This window comes from Nilaparvata lugens, chromosome 8 (genome assembly GCF_014356525.2).
Source record: "Nilaparvata lugens isolate BPH chromosome 8, ASM1435652v1, whole genome shotgun sequence".
Lineage (NCBI taxonomy): Eukaryota > Metazoa > Arthropoda > Insecta > Hemiptera > Delphacidae > Nilaparvata > Nilaparvata lugens.
Window position 1 is genome coordinate 47,636,200 of NC_052511.1, and position 21,161 is coordinate 47,657,360.

General features: G+C 36.0%; 2 protein-coding genes across 4 annotated transcripts in view; one reads left to right on the forward strand and one right to left on the reverse strand.

Moving 5' to 3' along the window:
- Window positions 1–21,161, reverse strand: part of LOC111046929 — a 151,937-nt gene that overhangs the window by 30,024 nt on the left and 100,752 nt on the right. For all 3 annotated transcript variants that reach the window (XM_039434965.1, XM_039434966.1, XM_039434967.1), the window contains one exon: window positions 2,068–2,297. In XM_039434965.1, coding sequence (XP_039290899.1) covers window positions 2,068–2,136 — 69 coding nt within the window. In that variant the 5' untranslated portion in view covers window positions 2,137–2,297. The remainder of the gene's footprint in view (window positions 1–2,067; window positions 2,298–21,161) is intronic.
- On the forward strand, window positions 6,829–20,985 carry LOC111046934 (kinesin-related protein 4). The gene is made up of 4 exons (XM_039434968.1): window positions 6,829–6,868; window positions 15,518–15,629; window positions 17,578–17,971; window positions 20,771–20,985. Exons 3-4 carry the CDS (start codon window positions 17,633–17,635, stop codon window positions 20,945–20,947), a joined length of 516 nt encoding a protein of 171 aa, XP_039290902.1. The 5' UTR covers window positions 6,829–6,868; window positions 15,518–15,629; window positions 17,578–17,632; the 3' UTR covers window positions 20,948–20,985.

Sequence of the window (21,161 nt, forward strand, 5' to 3'; positions counted from 1 at the left end):
TTCGTGATAGAGAAATTCTGATTGCAGATTCGTTCTCAGCGACCCCAAATTTAGCCTGAAGGCTCAGAATGTCAACAATGTTTTTAAATAATTAAAAATCATCATGAAAAGTCATTAATATAGTAGTACACCACGTTTCTGGTAACTTTTTACTGGTGACTGGAGTTTATAGGCAACACAAAAATAAAAATAATCGTGAGAAAGAAAACTGCTGATGAACGCGAATAAGACCGTCACTCCATTGTTCTATTGTCTCGGCTGCTTGGCTGAGCCTAGCTGGAGGGATCAAATAACCGACTGGTTTGATCTTTCGTCTGTCCGCTAGGCGGAACTAGGCCGACCATTGCTGGGTGGAAGACGTTACTGCGGTCGCTCGCATTCCCACCAACGCTGCTATTATTTGCTGTCTCAGCGCCTAGTCCGAGTCAGACAAGCATCCAGCCTGCACTGCGAAGCTAGGTCTAGAGGGGCGCCATCTACCGTCACAAACGGAAACCACTACAACAGTTGCTCAGCTAGAAACCATCTTGTTGAAAAATTCACTTTTTTCATCTTCCATTGAAATTCAGCAATTTTAATCGATGCAATTCGAGTGAAAAATGAAATTGAAATAGATTTATGATAGATTCCAGCAGAAAACACACTCCGAAATTAATTATTTACTCCACAATTAAGTTCCAAACATACGGAGCACGGAAGAAGCAGTGTTTCTTTCATCTGTGATACGGAGATAACGCAACTCTCGCTGGAGTTTTGTGTGATGCGAGAATGAAGTGGAATTAAATGTAAATCAGATTTAAAGCACTTCGGACAAATCTCTGCTCCTCCTTCAGTGAAGGTATATTTCTTTGAACCGTTATTCAGTTTGAGAGGTTAGTTGGAATCATTGTAAAAATATTTTCTCCAACTAACCTATCAAACTGAATAAACGTTTGAGGAAATATACATTCACTGAATGTGAAGGAGGCGCAGATAATCGTCCGAAGTGCTTCAAACCAAAATTTTCATTTCATTCAATGTTCTCCACTCCATTCTCGCATCACACAAAACTCCATCGACAGATGCGGCGTTATCATGGCGTGGCGTGTATGGAGCTCGATTGTGGAGTAAATATATTCTATTTGATGGTATGGTATTTGCTGCAAACTATCGAAAAAATATGTCTCAATTTCATTTTTCACTTGAATTGCATCGTTTAAAATTGCTGAATTTTGCAAGATGAAAAATTTGAATTTTTCTACAAAGATGGTTTCTAGCTGAAATTTTCTGGTTGTAGTGGATTTCGATTGTAAAGAAAGGTTAATGGCGCCCCTGAAGAAGAAGAAGAAGAAAACGAAGAAGAAAAAGAAGAAGAAGAAAACGAAGAAGAAAAAGAAGAAGAAGAAGATGATGATAAAGAAGAAGAAGAATTGGTGATCTTTCACCATTCACGCTCCCAATAGCTTATATTATTCCTTTATTTATTATTTAAAATTGTTCTTATCGTTGTATCTCAAGGATTATAATAATTCATAAGGCATTGGGACAAGACAGAAATATGTGAGGCCAACTTCAAAAAGAGTTTTAAGTTCCCGATCAATTAAATCTAAAAATCAACAATAATTCAGTTTCTAGTTGGAATCTAAATATTATTATTCTGTCGGAACACTATATTTCACAATTCAAGCAATATCCCTTGAACAATATAACACATCATGTCATGTTCAATCTATAATGATAACAGCTGATAAATTGGTGAACTAGAACCCCACAAAATGGCGATTTTGCAATGCATCACGGGATTGTGTCATAAATGTATGTAAATACAGATCATTTATAGTCCTTGATTGATACCTGTTGGAATAGCGCTACCTGTTAGAAGAAATTGTAACTAGCAGGCAGATAACTGGATCGAGACAGATGGAGAGGCTATGTGAGGGAGGCCAAGGGTTATAAAGACCCGTAGAGCTGGGGGTTAGTTAGTTTCTAATTTGAAAAAAAACCTTAGATTGATGACAAAACTTGAAAAATTAAATAACTAAAAATAAATTATGCCAAAAATTTATTTATTTATTAAAAAATACTCACATCACTGTTATTATCTTGAGCAGCACTGGTTTCCGTCTCGACCGCTTTGTCAGCCATATCCTTTGACATAGTTTTTGGGGCCGAGTGGGTGGGGGAGCTCGCGAGAGGGGGCGTTTTGGATCAAGACAAAGCTGCTCTGTGATTGGCTGCTGCAGCCGCCCCTCCCTCCACCTCCTCCTCATCATCCTGGGAAGCCCCTCCCACACTGTGCATCATCTCACAGTCAACTACTGCAAAATCACAAAAAAACATTGATTATAAAAATAAATAATAAATGGACTAATTATTAGTCTATTCTGGTGAGGTTCACGTTATAATGACAGTATTTGATTAATATTGTATTATATCATTTATAACATTGGTGTTGCTATCCCTGTCTATGCACAAATATAACGATAACCTCTTGCTCCACAACGATGCCAGATCGTTTTGTAGCTATGTAATTAATCAACAGAAAAATAAATAGAAATACAAATCTCAGTACCCTTGTTGAATTAATTTATCACAACATGTTTTGGACATTGATGCCATTTTCAAGTGATTTGAGATAAATAAACACTGCTGGAAGGTTTTTATTAATCATATGTTAGTGTATTCATATGATTTCATAAACTAGGACTGTAAATTTTGGATTCAAATTTGCATGCAAAGACCTTAAAGAGATAGGGGCCCATATGAATAAAACCAGAGCAAATGCTCATGAGCAAGAGCATGGAGCATAAGGTTTTGCTCATGAGCAAAAGGTAGAAACAAAAGCATTTGTTCATTTTTTATGAATAAGCTGTACCTTATACTATTACCTTATGCTCCTGAACTCTGGAGCAAATTCTCACGTATTTCAAATATTTTTAATCAGCTGATTCGCTTTTGTAGCCTTACTTTGTTTTTATAGCTCTGTTTTCTATTTATGAATAGTTTACTATTTTAGGTTAGTTGAGTTTAGAATTTTGGAATAATAGCGTGAAAAAATGTCATATCTATAATAATCTTTAGCTTATTCTTATAATATTAATAGCCTTCTTATAATCGTCTACACTCTCATCTTCTTAAATGCCTATTTCCTATTTTGTGATGACTATCTTTATAACAGGTAGCTATTTTTTGTATTTATTCTTTTGTAGGGATAATGGTGATATATATCATGGTTGAATCTAAAAAGAGTTTTATAGTTCTCAACTATTGGTTGTGATCGTATCTGGTATAGTTTCCTCTTCCTCATACGAATTAGTTGAGCCATTTTACTATGAGCAAAAGGTGATAAGCTGCTCTAGACTGGACTCACCTTTTTTGAAGCATTTGCTTCAAAAGTTGAGCAAATGCTCTAGTTTATTCATACAATTTTCAGTATAAGCTTTTACTTTTGAGCAAAAAATGCTCAAACTATTTTTTTTGATGAGCATGAGCAAAAGGTTTTGCTCACGTTCATTCATAGAAAATGAAGCAAATGCTACATATTTTAGAAGTATAAGAAAACTAGCCGTCAGGCTCGCTTCGCTCGCCATATCCGTCTAGCCAAGGGGCTCCGCCCCCGGACCCCTCGACTGGATCGTCCAAGAATGAGATCAGCAGGCTCGCTTCGCTCGCCTGCATTTTTCATTTGAGCATTTTTATCATATGTTAGAACAATCCAGTCGGGGGTCCAGACTAAACGTCTGGCTAAACGGATATGGCGAGCGAAGCGAGCCTGACGGCTAGTAATATAATATTCCCAGGATTGAAGTAGCAGTGCCCGATCAATCTTTCCGCGATAAATGCATTTAAATCTTCATTTTGGTGCCAACCTAACAAAGTCAACTCAATTTGATGCCAACCTGACAAAATTATTAATTTAGTTGCCAGTTAACAACTGTTTCGAAGAGGTATTCTATCTAGATTATGGTTCTATAGTAACATATGATATGGAAATTTCAATTATAATTAAGAGATTGGGAGAAGAAGAATATACATGCTAAAAGACGAACTTTAAACCCTTAAAAACAACCCTTAGAGTTAAAATATTGCCAAAAGATTTCTTAGTGCGCCTCTAAAGGGCCAACTGAACATACCTACCAAATTTGAACGTTTTTGGTCCGGTAGATTTTTAGTTATGCGAGTGAGTGAGTGAGTGAGTGAGTGAGTCAGTCAGTCAGTGAGTGAGTGCCATTTCGCTTTTATATATATAGATGCTCAACTTTATTCATATGGCCCAAGGTCTTTGCATCTTCAAGGTCTTTTGTTTTCATGATTCCAGCAGTATATATTCATGTACTTCAAATCACTTGAAAATGGCATGGATGTTTGAACATGTTGTGATAAAATAATTCAAAAAAGATACTGAGATTTGTATTTCTATTTATATTACAAGTAGTCCTAAACAGAAAAGAGACAATCAATTAGCAAAATATTTTATCTCAATTATGTTATTCATTATTCAATCATTGAAATGAGAAATTAGCGAATGTACATCATCTAATACTTGGAGATCCACACAATTGCTGTGATAAGTTCTTCTGACTTCCACAAAAAAATAAAATAAATTCGTATGGCTTTTGTTGGTGGGGAGTTCCCTTTCGGGAATGTTCCACCGCCTGAATATATAATTTAAGCCGTCAATGGGCCTTACGACTGTCATACTTCAGCCGGGACCGACAGTTTAACGTGCCCATCCGATAACACGGGTATGACTGACTTCCACAGTATGGGCATGACTGCCTTCTGATCTTTAAAATCGGAAGAAAACTTCAGGTGAACTTTGTCAAATATCTCATCCCCAAATTTGTGCTTGATCTTTGACAACTGCACTATGATGGCTGCGTGATTCATGCAGAATTTTTTGACAGCAGCAACAGAAAGTGACGTATACTCGTATAATAATGCTTAATTGATTCGCGAGTGTTTCATAATGAGGGAATCTTTGCGAGGAACAGACTATATTCGAATATTATACTAAATATTAGATAAAAAGACAAATCTGGTGTGGTACACTCACACAACTTTCCTTGCTCATTAAACTATAAGCCTCATTCTTAAACGAGAATGATTTAGGGGAAACCGATTGGCGGCACCGGCAACATATTGTAAACTACGATCAGACTTCTGTATATGTGTATAATTGTTTTCAGAGTACTTTTTCCTTTGTGTAAATTGTAAAAATTCAATGATATTTTTCAAAAGTCGTCAAAACAGCTGTTCTACAGATCAACAGAACTCCATATGAACTTTGTCAAATATCTCATAGTGAAAATCTCGACTATGTGTTCTTTTTATGAACTGATCTACCTAACTCATGCACGAGAAGGAGGTTACAAAGTCCATTTCCCAAGGATGAGATGGACCCCTATTAGTTTCCCAGAAAGGAGACTCATTTCAGTTAATAGATCTGATAAATATCTATACAGGGTATGAATTTGAAAAAAATCGGTCAAGTCGTTTTTGAGAAAATCGTGAAAAACATGGTTTTTAGTTATTATCCGCCATTTTTCTCAATAATATTACGGAGCTCCTGAAATTTTCCCAGAAATGAGACTCATGTCAGTTGATAGGGCTTATGAATCGTTAGAGCCGTTTTCGAGAAAACCGTGAAAAACATGGTTTTTTAGTGATTATCCGTCATTTTTTTCGCCATCTTGGATTTAATTCTATTGAATTTCTTATTGTCGGATCCTCATGGTATAAGGACCTTAAGTTTAAAATTTCAAGTCAATCGGTTAATTAGGAATGGAGTTAACGTGTTCACAGACATACACACATACACACACACAGCCAACCAACACCCAAAAATCATGTTTTTGGACTCAGGGGACCTTGAAACGTATAGAAAACTTGAAATTGGGGTACCTTAATTTTTTTCGGAAAGCAATACTATCCTTACCTATGGTAATAGGGCAAGAAAAGTAATAATGCATGCCACGTGTAGGCCTAAAACGAAGGAAAACGAAGTTCCAAAACTATGTTTTTCAGGTAGAAAGCAATATAGAAACAGATGTTCCTTTTTTAATTTCGACCATATGATTTGGTGATTTTTCAATTAAATCGAATGTACCATTAATGAAATTCAAACATTAGTTCTGAAAAATCTAGAAGGAAAATTAAAATTTGGGCTTCCAGGTGCACGAGATTGATATTTTTAGAATCTATGTTCAAAATTTGGAGATCTAAATCATTCCCGTTTTTCCGGTATGCAATCCACAAGTTGACATGTTTTGATGCGAACAAACGAACAAACGAACACACAAACAAACACAACCCTACTCTTTTTTGGTAGAGAGTTAGTGGGGAGGATATTTTTAATATTCTTTCCGAAGAATGGACATTGATATGTCCAAAGCTCCGCCAATTTATGTAGATGCATAACAATATAATTATCTATAGTTATTATCTTACAAATTACTTTTTCATATCATATACAGTTCAATAATTATTTTCTTAGTCTATATTATGTAAATTCATCTATAATTTTGCTGTATTGTAAGCTATTGTATATAAGTGTATAAGCCAGTATATATTGTAATCTACATAAATAAAGTACTCAATCAATCAATCAATCTTATTATATAGATGAATAATGACCACAGTATCAACTTCTCAATTACACAAAAAGTGAAAATTATACGGCAAATTAGCATCTGGTGACGGACGGGTGACGGGGTGCGATGCATGCCGGATCGGTAATTCGGTGAGACCAACAATCACACGTCGAAATCGAAATGATTTCCGTTTTAGCTGTGTACAAAGACAAGCGAGAATCGGTATCCCAAAAATAATATTTCAGGTTCATTACTGTAGAAAAGTGACAAGATTGTGAACCATTACAAAAAACAATGTGAGTAGTCAACATTTATAAGTTTTATAAGCAACTAGCCGTCAGGCTCGCTTCGCTCGCCATATCCGTCTAGCATCTATATCCTGGACCCCCGACTGGATCGTCCAAGAATGAGATCAGCAGGCTCGCTTCGCTCGCCTGCATTTTTCATTTGAGCATTTTTATCATATGATAGAATAATCCAGTCGGGGGTCCAGACTAAACGTCTGGCTAAACGGATATGGCGAGCCTGACGGCTAGTAATATAATATTCCCAGGATTGAAGTAGCAGTGCCCAATCAATTTTTTCGCGATAAATGCATTGAAATCTTCAACTTGGTGCCAACCTAACAAAGTCAACTCAACTTAATGCCAACCTGACAAAATTATTAATTTAGTTGCCAGTTAACAACTGTTTCGAAGAGGTACTCTATCTAGATTATAGTTCTATAGTAACATATGATATGGAAATTTCAATTATAATTAAGAGATTGGGAGAAGAAGAATATACATGCTAAAAGACGAACTTTAAATCCTTAAAAACAACCCTTAGAGTTAAAATATTGCCAAAAGATTTCTTAGTGCGCCTCTAAAGGGCCAACTGAACATACCTACCAAATTTGAACGTTTTTGGTCCGGTAGATTTTTAGTTATGCGAGTGAGTGAGTGAGTGAGTGAGTGAGTGAGTGAGTGAGTGAGTGAGTGAGTGAGTGAGTCACTCAGTCAGTCAGTCAGTCAGTGAGTGAGTGCCATTTCGCTTTTATATATATAGATTGAACATTTTATATACTATCACAAATTACATACGATCACGAATCAATATATATTTTTTATATTTGTAACATTTTATTGTGCTTTATTTGTTTAGTAATTCTTTGTAATTTTGTTTTGTCTTGTTTTGTGTGTTTTTAATAATAATAAATTGAATAATAAAAAAACTTGAGTGGTGGAAAAAATATTAGTAAGCAGTATTCAGAAATATACTGTCGAAGACAAAGCAAAGTATGAATTATTATTATTTTGTCATGTGAAACTGTATAATTTGAGCATAGCTCCAACAGTGTATGACACGTCAATCCTATTTTATTGAGCGAGCAAATTCTGTATATCTGTTTATATCTTTATATCTGGTTATCAGGGGCGAGGCGTGACTTTTTGGCTCAGTCATCTCCAGGAATAATTCAGTTGAAAGTGCGAATGAAAGCTGCACCCCAAAATATAATGTCTACTTGAAAGATAATGTTTCATTTTTGACGATTATTTATCGAGCAAGATGACATCTACTTTAAAATAAGCTTACTATTCAAAATTCTAGAGTTGAAAAGTCTAGAACTTGGCTAAATCTCAAGCTCGGAAACTGGCCTCAATAATTAAAATTAATCTAAAAAATTGAAATGAAATTCTTAATTCTTCATTAATTCATACAGCAAGTAGCTTACATCATCAAAAATGACAGAGAGAAAAATATAAGGTAACCTTGTGCTATTCCTCTCCCAAATGTAATAAGGTTACACATAGTCCCAAATAGGTTAAGTCTTGTAGTTGTCCACTTCACTAAATTTTCAGTTCTTATTTATTTTTTAATTGAGGTTGAAGTAGATTTTTAAATTTAGATGCTTCAAAACCAAACATGGAAGAAATAATAATCATTATCAATAACAAATTGCAAACAAAATAATTATCGTTCGGTTTGCAACACTGGCGCGGAACAGTGGAATCGCAGAAAATAGCGATGTCTTTGACCGTTTACTCCACCATCGTTCACGGTGAGAGGGAGAGTGATGATGCAGAAGAGTGGTGGTAACCAATGCTAAATAGCATTACTGGAATCGCATGTTTTTGAGAAGCACATTGAACGGATGGAACTGATGATGCAGTGTAGTCCACTTTATTGAAACTTGGCGTGCTCGCAAAAAACGTTTCTCTTTTGGTTTCTTCACCTTTTTTTGTATTTGATGCCTCGCCTCTGCTGGTTATTTTTATAAGTATCTAGTTATCCGGTTATGCATGTTCAACGGATCTCGAAAACGGCTCTAACGATTTTCACGAGATTTGGAACATAGTAGCATAGAGAAACAATAGCGTAAGTAGATATCCCATGGTACAGGGCGTTTATGTCGCAACTTTTACTGTTATCTCAAGCCGATTACTGTCGATTATTGTCGATTATTGTCGATTTTTACAGTTTTTACCGGGTAAGGGTGTATGAACGGCACAATATGAGAGACTACCAGCGTCATAAAGCTTCACGGGAAAGAACTGCGTGGACTATCAGCTTGAGATAACAGTAAAAGTTGCGACATTAACGCACTATATCATGGGATATCTACTTATGCTATTGTTTCTCTATGATAGTAGGTTTATGATATAAATATTCGATTGCACTAGGTCTCATCCTTGGGGAAACTCCCTGAACGACATTAAAAAGATAGATCATTCTTGGCTGAAACAGCTGAGACTTTCGTCGTCTGTGGATAGTGAAAAGTGAGCGAGTGATTCTGTGGAAAATCAGAATATCGCATTCCCGAAATTCATAAGCTGTCGTATAGCCAGCAGCTGTAAAATATAAACACGATCATTTGAGAGAATTATTGTGTTCTGTCATGACTTATTCCATCTATAGTAGGCTATGGTTCTGTTTATGAATAAATAAAAATAACAAGCAAAGCTCGGTGCCCCGATATTAAATTTAAATAATTGAACGACATCTAGTTTCCACAGCCCAGAGGTTACAGCAATTTCAAAAAAAAATCTTAATACTGAAATCACTCCATCCACGCACGTTTCGCGTATCTTGTCATGGCTCAAGACAAACCCAACAAAGCCGCGGAGACCAGGGCGTGTGATAAAAGGACGAGGTTAAAAAGAAGAATGGTCCTAGTAAATTCTTCTCGGTTTTGTCAGATAGAGTTAGCAGGAGTAGAAGTGATATAGTTTAGGAATGAGCTTATACTATTTTTAAGTCATATCATTGAAGACATAAAATTGAAGCTGTACTATGCAAATCAAAGCTGCTTCCTGCCACATCACTGAAAAAATCATTGCAACATCATCCAACTGACGTTGGATGATGTTGATGATCATTGGACAATGATGATGATGATGATCATTGAACAATGATGATGATGATGATCATAGGACAACTGACGTTGTCCAAATAACAGTTACTATGGTGTGTATAGATACGAAATACAAACTATTGAAATGAGTACTGTAGGGGAAAGTTGTTGGCAGGAGAGGCGTTGGTTGGAGGCGTATATCTGACAATTGAGGCGATTTGAAAATTGGTGTCTTAGAACCCCACAAAATGACGATTTTGCAATGCATCACGGGATTGTGTGATGACCTATATTCTTGATACTTGTATACCTTGATTCAAAGTTATTCTCAAATCATACTTCGTCGTGAAATACTCGATATAAAAATTTTTAAATCTAATAGAGAATTTTCTCCTCTTTCTATTCCAATGAACAATACTATTCGAACGATCATTATTAAAAAGTTATAGATGATTAGAAAAAATCTGGTGTGGCGCACTCACACAACTTTCCTTGCCGTTATGAAAATTGATCACCTGATGCTAGTGTTCCCGCGCATCAAAAGTCTACTATTCAAAGATTTGATCCAACTGATGACAGGGGAATAACGCTGGAGACCAACGAGGTCTGCTATCTCTTCATAGTAAATCATTTAATAGAATCAACAGTTGCCATCAGTTTGCAATTGAATAATCACATTTTCTCGAATTTCAAGCTTATTTTTAATTTTAGGTGAAAATGTTACTCGACATTAATTGTAGAGATTTCTATGATCAATCTTTTCCACTTAGAATTTTTTGTTTAAATTGTATCTGAAGCCTGATAATTGAGAATCTAAAATCAAACTTTGCATAGATGGTGCGGAGCTCCTGAAATTTTTACAGATATGAGACTTGTGGCAGTTGATAGAGCTTATCGATGACTATTTCAGGTATAACTTTAATCAAAATCGTTTGAGCCGTTTTCGATAAAATCGCGAAAAACCCGGTTTTTGACAACATTTTCGCCATTTTAGCCGCCATCTTGTATCGCATTTGATCGAAATTGTTCGTGTCGAATCCTTATATTGTAAGGACCTTACGTTCCAAATTTCAAGTCATTCCGTTGATTGGGAGATGAGATAATATCGTGTACACAGACGCACATACACTCATACACACACACACACACACACACACACACACACACACACACACACACACACACACACACACACACACACACACACACACACACACACACAGACCAATACCCAAAAACCACTTTTTTGGACTCAGGGGACCTTGAAACGTCTAGAAATTTAGAAATTGGGGTACCTTAATTTTTTTCGGAAAGCAATACTTTCCTTACCTATGGTAATAGGGCAAGGAAAGTAAAAATTGCTTATCACATTTTTGCGATTTTACTGATTATCAACAGCTTGGGACTAATACATGAAACATGATACATGATAAGAGCTTGCGATTAGTCTCGCGGTGTAGAGATTTCCATGCTCTACAAGCTTAATTGTCTTGAATCCATCTTGAACCATTTTTCTTCAACAAAAAACTACCGAAAACGTGAGAATGGAAAGAATATCTTCATTTTCTGGATTATTGGAATGAGCGAATCGAAATCTACAATTACAGTTTTCAATGAATTGTTCACGTCAAATAGAATATAGAATCCTGACATCATAATTTTTTCCAATATCATAACTTTTCCCTAAAATAATCACCTTTGAATACAGAAATCAGCCATTTTTATATACGAAAATTTATTTTCGCCACACTGCACAGAAAGCAGCTGTTTTCAAGTCCCTACGTAGATCTGAAAGACCTTGTTTGCAGACGACGTCAGAAAAGGGTTTCTTTTCCGGTCTAGGCCAGAAAGTTGTCTCTTTCCAGCCGCTCATGGAAGTAGTTAATAAGTCATCCGCTAGATCGGGCGAGTGTCCACTTTCATCATCAGCTGAAGTCGCCATGATTTCAGTTCCAGTTTCGAATCAAACTAATTCGCTTCGCAACCAGTTTTATTCAATTATTTATTGTTGATTAGTGCTTTCCGAATTTTCAAAAATGCTTGAAGATGACTGTGGTATTCCAAGTGAAATTTTAAAAGAATCTGAAATCCTGACTGCAAATCTTCTACCACTAAAATCAAGATAGGTACTAGGTACGATAGCTTAACGAGTATTCTTTATTTATTTTGTCAGCAATACCTGTAGTGAGGCGAAAAATATCGGTCGCACCACGGGCAAAAATGTTTTTCCAGCTCTCAATCTTTTCTAGTCCTCAGCCTACGGCCTCGGACTTGAAAACCGATTTCGAGCTGGAAAAATCTCATTTTCTGCTCTAGGTGCGAAATATACTATTATTTATTTTATCTATTTATATTTTTTACAAAGAAACACTGATTGGGAGAGAAAAACTGAGGATACTCCTTGTACTATCTCTCTCCCAAATTGAGATAACATTTTAAAAGTACGAAATAGGGTTATGATTTCACTTAATTTAGTCAAAATCACTTGAAATTTAGTCCATTTTCACTCAAAAACAACAACGAAAACTAAAATATTGAATAAAGTACATTTAAGGATAAATTCCCATTTTTGATCCAAATTTGACTTATGATAAGCCTACGCGATTTTGAATCGCCTTGATAAGCTGCAAAGAATGAGCTGTAGTACTAGAGGATCCGATCATTGTGTCAAAAGTCATGCGTGTTTGAATATTTTTGATCATTGAGACGTCCTATCCACTAGGAAATACCAAATTCAAGTGCATTCAACGAAAGATTCTGATCGAGCCTGATTTAGAAATCTATATTATTGTGCAAAATATCAATATAAAAATATTATTCATAATATGGTTCTATAATTTATAGCCAAACACTCATAAATAAAACCCCTCGTCAATTCATCACCAATAAGTTGAGTAAAAAGCTGATAAGGGATATAAATAAGTGGTTGGCTTCGAATTTAATAATTTAAATAGTGGCTGCCAAAGCCAAGCAAATTTTCTCTTATTCTCTCCAATATTCATCTTTTGAGAAACAAAACTTAATTCTATTAGGTCTCCTTCTGCCTTCTCCCCTATCCTTTCTTACTCCCCTTTTCCTTCTTACTCTTTCTTCTTGTTTTTAGTTTCTTTTTAAGTTTAGTAAGTTTCTTTTGAAATTCAGTGATTTTTCTTTCAGTTCTTTATTGTTTCCTTTCACTGAATCAATTTATTTCATCTTTTTTCCTGAAAGTTTAAAATATCTAGATTTTTCAAACACTCGGCCTCTGCGCACAGGTTTTTTAACCTCGCGGGGATCTTCCTTATTTTTATTGTATTATTTAGACCAATACTGTGTATTATTATTTGGTATTTCTAATTTCTAAGTTTTTTATCTCTTGTTATTATTATTAAGGATAAATGAACAATTTTGATTTGATTTGATTTGATAATGGAAGATCCAAAATTCGATGAATTTAAAAACATCTACAAAACACATGTTTTGAAAAATAGACATCATTGTGAAAAATATCAATATGAGGAAAATAATTCATAATGGTTCTATAATGGAAGATCCAAAATTTGATGAATTGAAAACATCTATAAAACAGATGTTTTACAGATATAGAACACTCACACACACATACACTTACTCACAGACCAACACCAAAAGCCCATGTTTTTGGACTCAAGGGACCTTGAAACGTATAGAAAACTTGAAGTTGGGGTACCTTGATTTTTTTGGAAAGCAATACTCCCCATATTCTGTGCTAAGGAGTAGGTAGGGCGAAGGAAGTAAAAAACGACTTCCAGTAATCAGCTGATTTGAGAGTAAAGTTAAATTCATTGCTTATTATAAAATTCAGAGGTTTTTTTATCAAATTCCTTCAATTTTCACTCTCCTTGCCCTATTACCATAGAAAAGGAAAGTATTGCTTCCCGAAAAAATTAAGGTACCCCAATTTCCAAATTTCTATACGTTTCAAAGTCTTCTGAGTCCAAAAAAGTGGTCTGTATGTGTGTGTGGATGAGTGTATGTGTGTCTGTGTACACACAGATCTCATCTCCCAATTATTATTATTATTATTATTATTATGCGTCAAATTCCCTTGTATGGAAATCGCTAAGTATTTACTTTGGATGCCGTACTAGATCCTTATTTCTACGATAATTCCAAAAAAAAATCATTCTTCTCTCTTCTTTCTTGGGAAAAGACTACGTTTCTCCTCTTAATTTCCACGGGGCGTATTTCCCACTTTGCAACACTCCTTCTAAATTGGTTTCTGTCAAATCTCCCAATTATTATTAACGGAATGACTTGAAATTTGGAACTCAAGGTCCTTACACTATAAGGATCCCACAGGAACAATTTCGATCAAATGCATTTCAAAATGGCGAAAAAATTGTCAAAATCAGGGTTTTTTGCGGTTTTTTCAAAAACGGCTCCAACGATTTTGATCTAATTTATACCTAAAATAGTCATTGATAAGCTCTATCAACTGCCACAAGTGTTATATCTGTGAAAATTTCAGGAGCCCCGCCACATCTATGCAAAGTTTGATTTTAGATTTCCGATTATTAGGCTTCAGATACAATTTAAACAAAAAAATTTCAAGTTGTTAAGGTTCAGCATGAAAATCTCTACAATCAATGTTCAGTAACATTTTCACCTAAAATTGAAAATAAGCTTGAAATTCGAGAATGTAAGATTATTAAATTGCAAAGATTATTAGAGACAAAATATCGCAAAATCCGTTCTTAGTGCGCGTCTAGCATGTTTGAAGAATATTTGTGCAAATTTTTATGTCTGTAGGACAATTAGTTTGAGCTGTAGTGTGATTTTACATCAAAATATTCAAAAAATTCCCCCTCCTGAACCCTTCTGTGCTCCTGATCGAAATTTTTCTGCATAGATCCAATTCTTTTTCGTAGCTGCTGAACAAAAAAGTTCCTCATGACTTTGTTGTGCAATGAGCGGTTAAAAAGTACAACATTTTTGGGGGGCCCCAGCTCCCTCAGGGGGGCAAATTTCTAAAAATCCTTTCTAAGTGGATGTTTTGAGGCTACCATAAACAATTGTGCAAAATTTCAAGTTTGTAGGCTCAGCAGTTTCGGCTGTGGTGTGATTTCAGTCTGTCGGGGCTTAGCCTTTTATAGATATAGAGCTAAGCTATATGAACAGCCACAAGTCTCATATCTGTGAAAATTTCAGGAGCTCCGCCCCATCTATGCAAAGTTTGAGTTTAGATTTCCAATTATCAGGTCTCAGATATAATTTAAACGGAGAATTTCGAGTGGAAAAGATTGAGCATGAAAATCTCTACAATTGATGTCCAGTAACATTTTCACCTAAAATTGAAAATAAGCTTGAAATTCGTGAAAATGTGATTATTCAATTGCAAACTGTTGGCAACTGTTGATTCTATCAAATCATTTACTATGAAGAGATAGCAGACTTCGTGTGTCTGCAGCGCTATTGTCCTGTCACCAGCTGGCTCAGATCTTTGAATAGTAGACTTGAGATGCGCGAGAACACTAGCGTCAGGTGAATAATTTTCATAACGGCAAGGAAAGTTGTGTGAGTGCGCCACACTAGATTTTTATCTCATATGCTTCAAGTCTGCACAATTGAACAGATCGTTATAATCTTTCAGTACATCCTACTGAACCAGTCACCGGTATTTTGCTGTTGAATCCTGTGTACCCTCGTTCTGGTGTGGAGTTTCCAAGGAATCTTACCAACCTCTCAACATTATGGCCAGAATGGTGAGTGATAAAACTGTTGAAACTCTACACAGTGAACTTCTACAGTGAATCTGAAATAGACTCTTACCACCACTACCTCCGTAAACAAAGCCGTTATGCATTCGTGTGACGTCAGCACAGGTGGGCTCCTTCTCTAATAAAAATTCGTTGGTTTTCAGCTGATCTAGAAAACACTATACCAGCTAGTGTTTTTATTGGTGTAGTAGCCCCACCTTTGCTGACGTCACCAGAATGCACTATGGCTTTGGTCACGGAGGTAGTGCTCAATTATTACACCCTGATAGACTTTAGAATTTATTATTTTATAACTAAATTAATTTTTGAAAATAATTTACCCAATGTTATCAATGTTCTCGGTTGCACAAAAACCGGTTAAAATATTAATCGTTGTTGATAATTTCACGATTGATTGATTGATTGATTGATTGAGTACTTTATTTATGTAGATTACAATATATACTGGCTTATACACTTATATACAATAGCTTACAATACAGCAAAGTTATAGATGAATTTACATAATATAGACTAAGAAAAATAACTATTGAACTGTATATGATATGAAAAAGCAATTTGTAATATAATAATTATTGATAATAATCATATTGTTATGCATCTACATAAATTGGCGGAGCTTTGGACATATCAATGTCCATTCTTTGGGAAGAATATTAAAAATATCCTCCCCACTAACTCTCTACCAAATCTCTACCACGATCAGAGAAGGGTTTGAAAAGACGGATTCTCTGATTGTTTCTCGTGGAATTAATCTGGATTAAAACTTAAACTCATTCTTTTTGTGTAGCTGAGAAGTCGATATTGTGGTAATTATTCATATTTGTAGCTGTTTTTCGCCTTTTTTGTAATTTCTTGTTTGTATTTTCCTTAGCCTCACGATCAGACGAAAGTCTTGTGAGCCAATTGATTCTTTTTATATTTTTATGATGTAATACAAATTATTTCGTGTTTTTTCAATTGTTGAGAAAGTGACGAAGAATCAACAAATTATTATTATCATTATCATTAAATAAAAAAACTAAGAAATTGTCAAAAAACCACAGATTTATTAATAGTTAGAGAGACCGGTTTCGGTTGTTACACCATTGTCAAATGGTTAAACTCATACATTGAAACACAATAGCAGGAATAAAAACAGGCACTAGCCTGAAACTTCTTTTATGAAAATATCCAAAAAAAAACCTATGAAAAGTCCAACGTATGGCTAAGTTCTAAGCACAACAACAAAATTTCATTTCATGGAAATTCGATGAGAGTTAAGCCGCGTTTACACCAAAGTTATTAACAAAACTTCAATAACATCAGAATCTTTATAGATTCTTTTAGATTGAGCATAACTTATCATACACATGATGAACATATGTGTCTGTCAAGTTCCGTTCAATCTAATAGAATCTATAAAGGTGTGTACAGACTTTCGCTCTGCTCCGCAACCGAACGTCACTCCAGCAGAGCGATTGATGATCGACCGGGGAGCAACAATGGTTCGACCGGGGAACGCGAGAAGATCTACCATCTTCCGTAACGTTCATGATCGGTGCGAGTAGAGAGCGGAGGCGGAGCGATTGCTGTGCGATGGTGGTACGTGGGCGGTACGAGGGAGGAGCGTGCTCGGTGCGGGTAGGAAGAGCGTATATGTGTACGCAGCTTAAGGATTAAGTTATTAACATTTTGTTAATAACTTTGGTGTAAACCCAGCTGTAGCTGTTAACCCTGTTGTCAATATTTGCAGTAGCAGAAGTCCTCAGAGTGATTTACAGCATTTGATGAGGTTTTAGGTCTGATAATAATTATTATTCATTAATTAGCATTTGAACAAATTTTATTTCTAATTTATCTGTAGAATTTCAATTTGTAGTGAATAACTTTGAAGGTTATCTCTCAATGAATATGAGAGAATCACTGTAAATTTCAAATTCTATTGTTTCAGGTGATCCACGTATCATTTGTTGTATTGCTGTGCATCGTCAACCTGTGTCTTGCCTATGAGAAAGAGATGGGATTCAGAGCGTCTCTGTTCAGTGGAAGTCACCCGAATGGCGGTATCTCAGCTGGAGGTCTCCCCTCAGCAGGATTATTGTCAGGAGGAGGGCCCTACTCTGGAGGATTATTTCCAGGAGCAGGACGATTATTTTCAGGAGCAGGACTCCAATCAGGACGATTATTTTCAGGAGCAGGACTCCAATCAGGACGATCATTTTCAGGAGGAGGATCCCAATCAGGAGGGTTATTGTCGGGAAGAGGATTCCACTCAGGATTATGGTCAGGAGGAGGGCCCTACTCAGAAGGAGGCCTGTACTTCAGTGAAAGATTATATCCAGCAGGTATATACTCAGGAAGAATAATATAGTATGTTTCATATTAAAGTTGAAAACCAACCTCTAAAGTAGGCCTAGTTTAAAGTTATCATTAGGCTAGTTTTACACTCATTCGGTTCGTTTCGTTTTTGGTTCGTTTTCGGCAAATTCCGATAAGTGTGAAACGGTAATTCGGTTTGAATCACTACCTCCGTAAACAAAGCCATAGTGAATTCTGGTGACGTCAGCACAGGTAGGGTTCGTACACCAATAAAAATTTGTTGATGTCAGCTGATCTATATCAGCTAGTGTTTTTATTGGTGTAGGAGCCCTAACTGTGCTGACGTCACCATCAACCACCAGTCATGCACTATGGCTTTGTTTACGGAGGAAGTGTTTGAATTCGGTACTGAATAAAAACCGCATAGAACCGAACGACCACTTGACTCTAATAAATTCAATCAGGTTTCAATTCGTTGCTAGCGAGAGGCTACTTTCACACACTTTCGGTTCGGTTCGGTACGTTTCGTTTTCGGCAAATTCCGATAAGTGTGAAACGATGATTCAGTTTGAATTCGGTACCGAATAGCAACCGCATAGAACAGAACGACCACTTGACTCTAATAAATTCCATCAGGTTTCAATTCGTTGCTAGCGAGAGGCTACTTTCACACACTTTCGGTTCGGTTCGGTACGTTTCGTTTTCGGCAAATTCCGATAAGTGTGAAACGATGATTCAGTTTGAATTCGGTACCGAATAGCAACCGCATAGCACCGAACGCCCCCTCGACACGAATAGGTTTCATCATATTCGTATTCGTTGCTAGGGAAACAGAAAAAACAAAGACTTTTACACAAGCTTACCTTTTTACTTTCCTTGCCCTATTACCAAAGTATTGCTTTCCGAAAAAAATTAAGGTACCCCAATTTCTATACGTTTCAAGGTCCCCTGAGTCCAAAATAGTGGTTTTTGGGTATTGGTCTGTATGTGTGTGTGTGTGTGTGTGTGTGTGTGGTGTGTGTGTGTGTGTGTGTGTGTGGTGTGTGTGTGTGTGTGTGTGTGTGGTGTGTGTGTGTATGAGTGTCTGTGTACACGATATCTCATCTCCCAATTAACGGAATGACTTGAAATTTGGAACTCAAGGTCCTTACCCTATAAGGATCCGACACGAACAATTTTGAACAAATGCAATTCAAGATGGCGGTTGAAATGGCGAAAATGTTGTCAAAAACAGGGTTTTTCGCTATTTTCTCGAAAACTGCTCCAACGATTTTGAACAACAACTGGCACAAGTCCAATATCTGTAAAAATTTCAGGAGGACCCATCTATGCAAAGTTTGATTTTAGATTCCCAATTATCAGGCTTCACATACAATTTGAACAAAAAATTTCAAGTGGAAAAGATTGAGCATAAAAATCTCTACAATTTATGTTTTGTAGCATTTTCACCTAAAATTGAAAATAAGCTCGAAATTAGAGAAAATAAGATTATTCATTTGGAAACTGTTGGCAACTGTTGATTCTAATAAATCATTCACTATGAAAAGATAGCAGACTTCGTGTGTCTGCAGCGCTATTGTCCTGTCACCAGCTGGCTCAGATATTAGAAAAGTAGACTTGAGATGCGCGGGAACACTAGCGTCAGTTGATCAATTTTCATAACGGCAAGGAAAGTTGTGTGAGTGCACCACACCAGATTTTTTGTTTTTATTTTAACATGATATTGTGATTATCTGTTTCAAAATTTTCCAAGTCAAAATCATATGGTCAATTTATTTCTTTTAGTTCACAGGAACAATTTTTTTCTGAATGAATAGTTTGCTAAAAAAAATATGAAAGATATAAATTAAAACTTAGGGAGAATTTCTATTTTTTCATTTTTTCCACGAATATTACATGGTTTCATCAATGGAGAGAAGAGATTAAGTTTATATACAATGTGTCAAAACAAGGAACAAATTTTCAATTTAGAAAAATAATCTCTTTGAACATCCAAAATTAACATAATCAAAAAGAATTTATTCAAATAATTAACAATAGTTTTTGATCAACTTTAAAATGTTGTTGTCCAAGAAATAACATCTTACAATTTAACAATACAATAACACCAGCTGTTATATTTAAATATACCAGCATGAACTGTGAAAATCCAAAGACAGCTGTGTTTGAGAAGAAAATACCTAATCAGAACCGTACGAATTAAAACCTGACATGTATGAAAGCCTCATTCGTTATCGGTAACGAACCGAACCGAACCGAATGAAACCGAATGCGTGTGAAGCTAGCCTTACACAGCTGTTGAAAGAAATAGATTACTATTCCATTGAAGAGTTTTCGAATTGAAAAATAGAATGTTTTCAACGGAAATATCAATCTGACTTACATTGCAATAACTGTATTTTTATTCCTATGTTATGACTCCCTATGTACATCTAATTTTCTAAATTTGATATTTTACGATATTTTTTTCTGTTCTAATCGGAATGAGGCTTTTTAATGATCCATTTTATTCATTTAAACAATAAGTACATTATCAAAATGATAGGGAGAGGAAAATTAAGGTAACCTTGTGCTATTCTTCTTCCAAATTTAGATGAAACATAGTTTGAAATAGGTTAAGTCTTGTAGTTCTTCAATTCACAAAATTTTTAGTCTTGAGGACTAAAATAATTATTCGAAAGTATTTATGCTATTAACTTACCGTACTTCATGCTTTTGTATTATTGTAAAGTATTTGATCGATGATGCTCATTGCTTTTTGTAAAGTTTTTGTAGCAATTAAAGTTATTGATTCTTGATTCTGTTTCCATTTTTGCTTGGTGGAGGAGCAATTGGAGAAAAAATGGCCAAAATTGGAGGAGGACTCGGCGACATTGAAGGAGAACTCGGCGACATTGGAGGAGGAATCGGTGGACCAATTAGAAGAGAAATCGGTGGAATTGGAGGAGGAATTGGTGGGATTGGAGGAGGAGGAGGAGGACTCGGTGGAATTGGAGGAGTAATCGGCGGAGGAGGAGGAGGACTCGGTGGAATTGGAGGAGTAATCGGCGGAGGAGGAGGAGGACTCGGTGGAATTGGAGGAGTAATCGGCGGAGGAGGAGGAGGACTCGGTGGAATTGGAGGAGTAATCGGCGGAGGAGGAGGAGGACTCGGTGGAATTGGAGGAGTAATCGGCGGAGGAGGAGGAGGACTCGGTGGAATTGGAGGAGTAATCGC

Coding starts and splice junctions, on each gene's coding strand:
- LOC111046934 (XM_039434968.1), top strand. CDS start 17,633: ATGAGAAAGAGATGGGATTCAGAGCGTCTCTGTTCAGTGGAAGTCACC. Junction 17,972..20,770: donor TGAAAGATTATATCCAGCAG/GTATATACTCAG, acceptor TGCTTGGTGGAG/GAGCAATTGGAGAAAAAATG.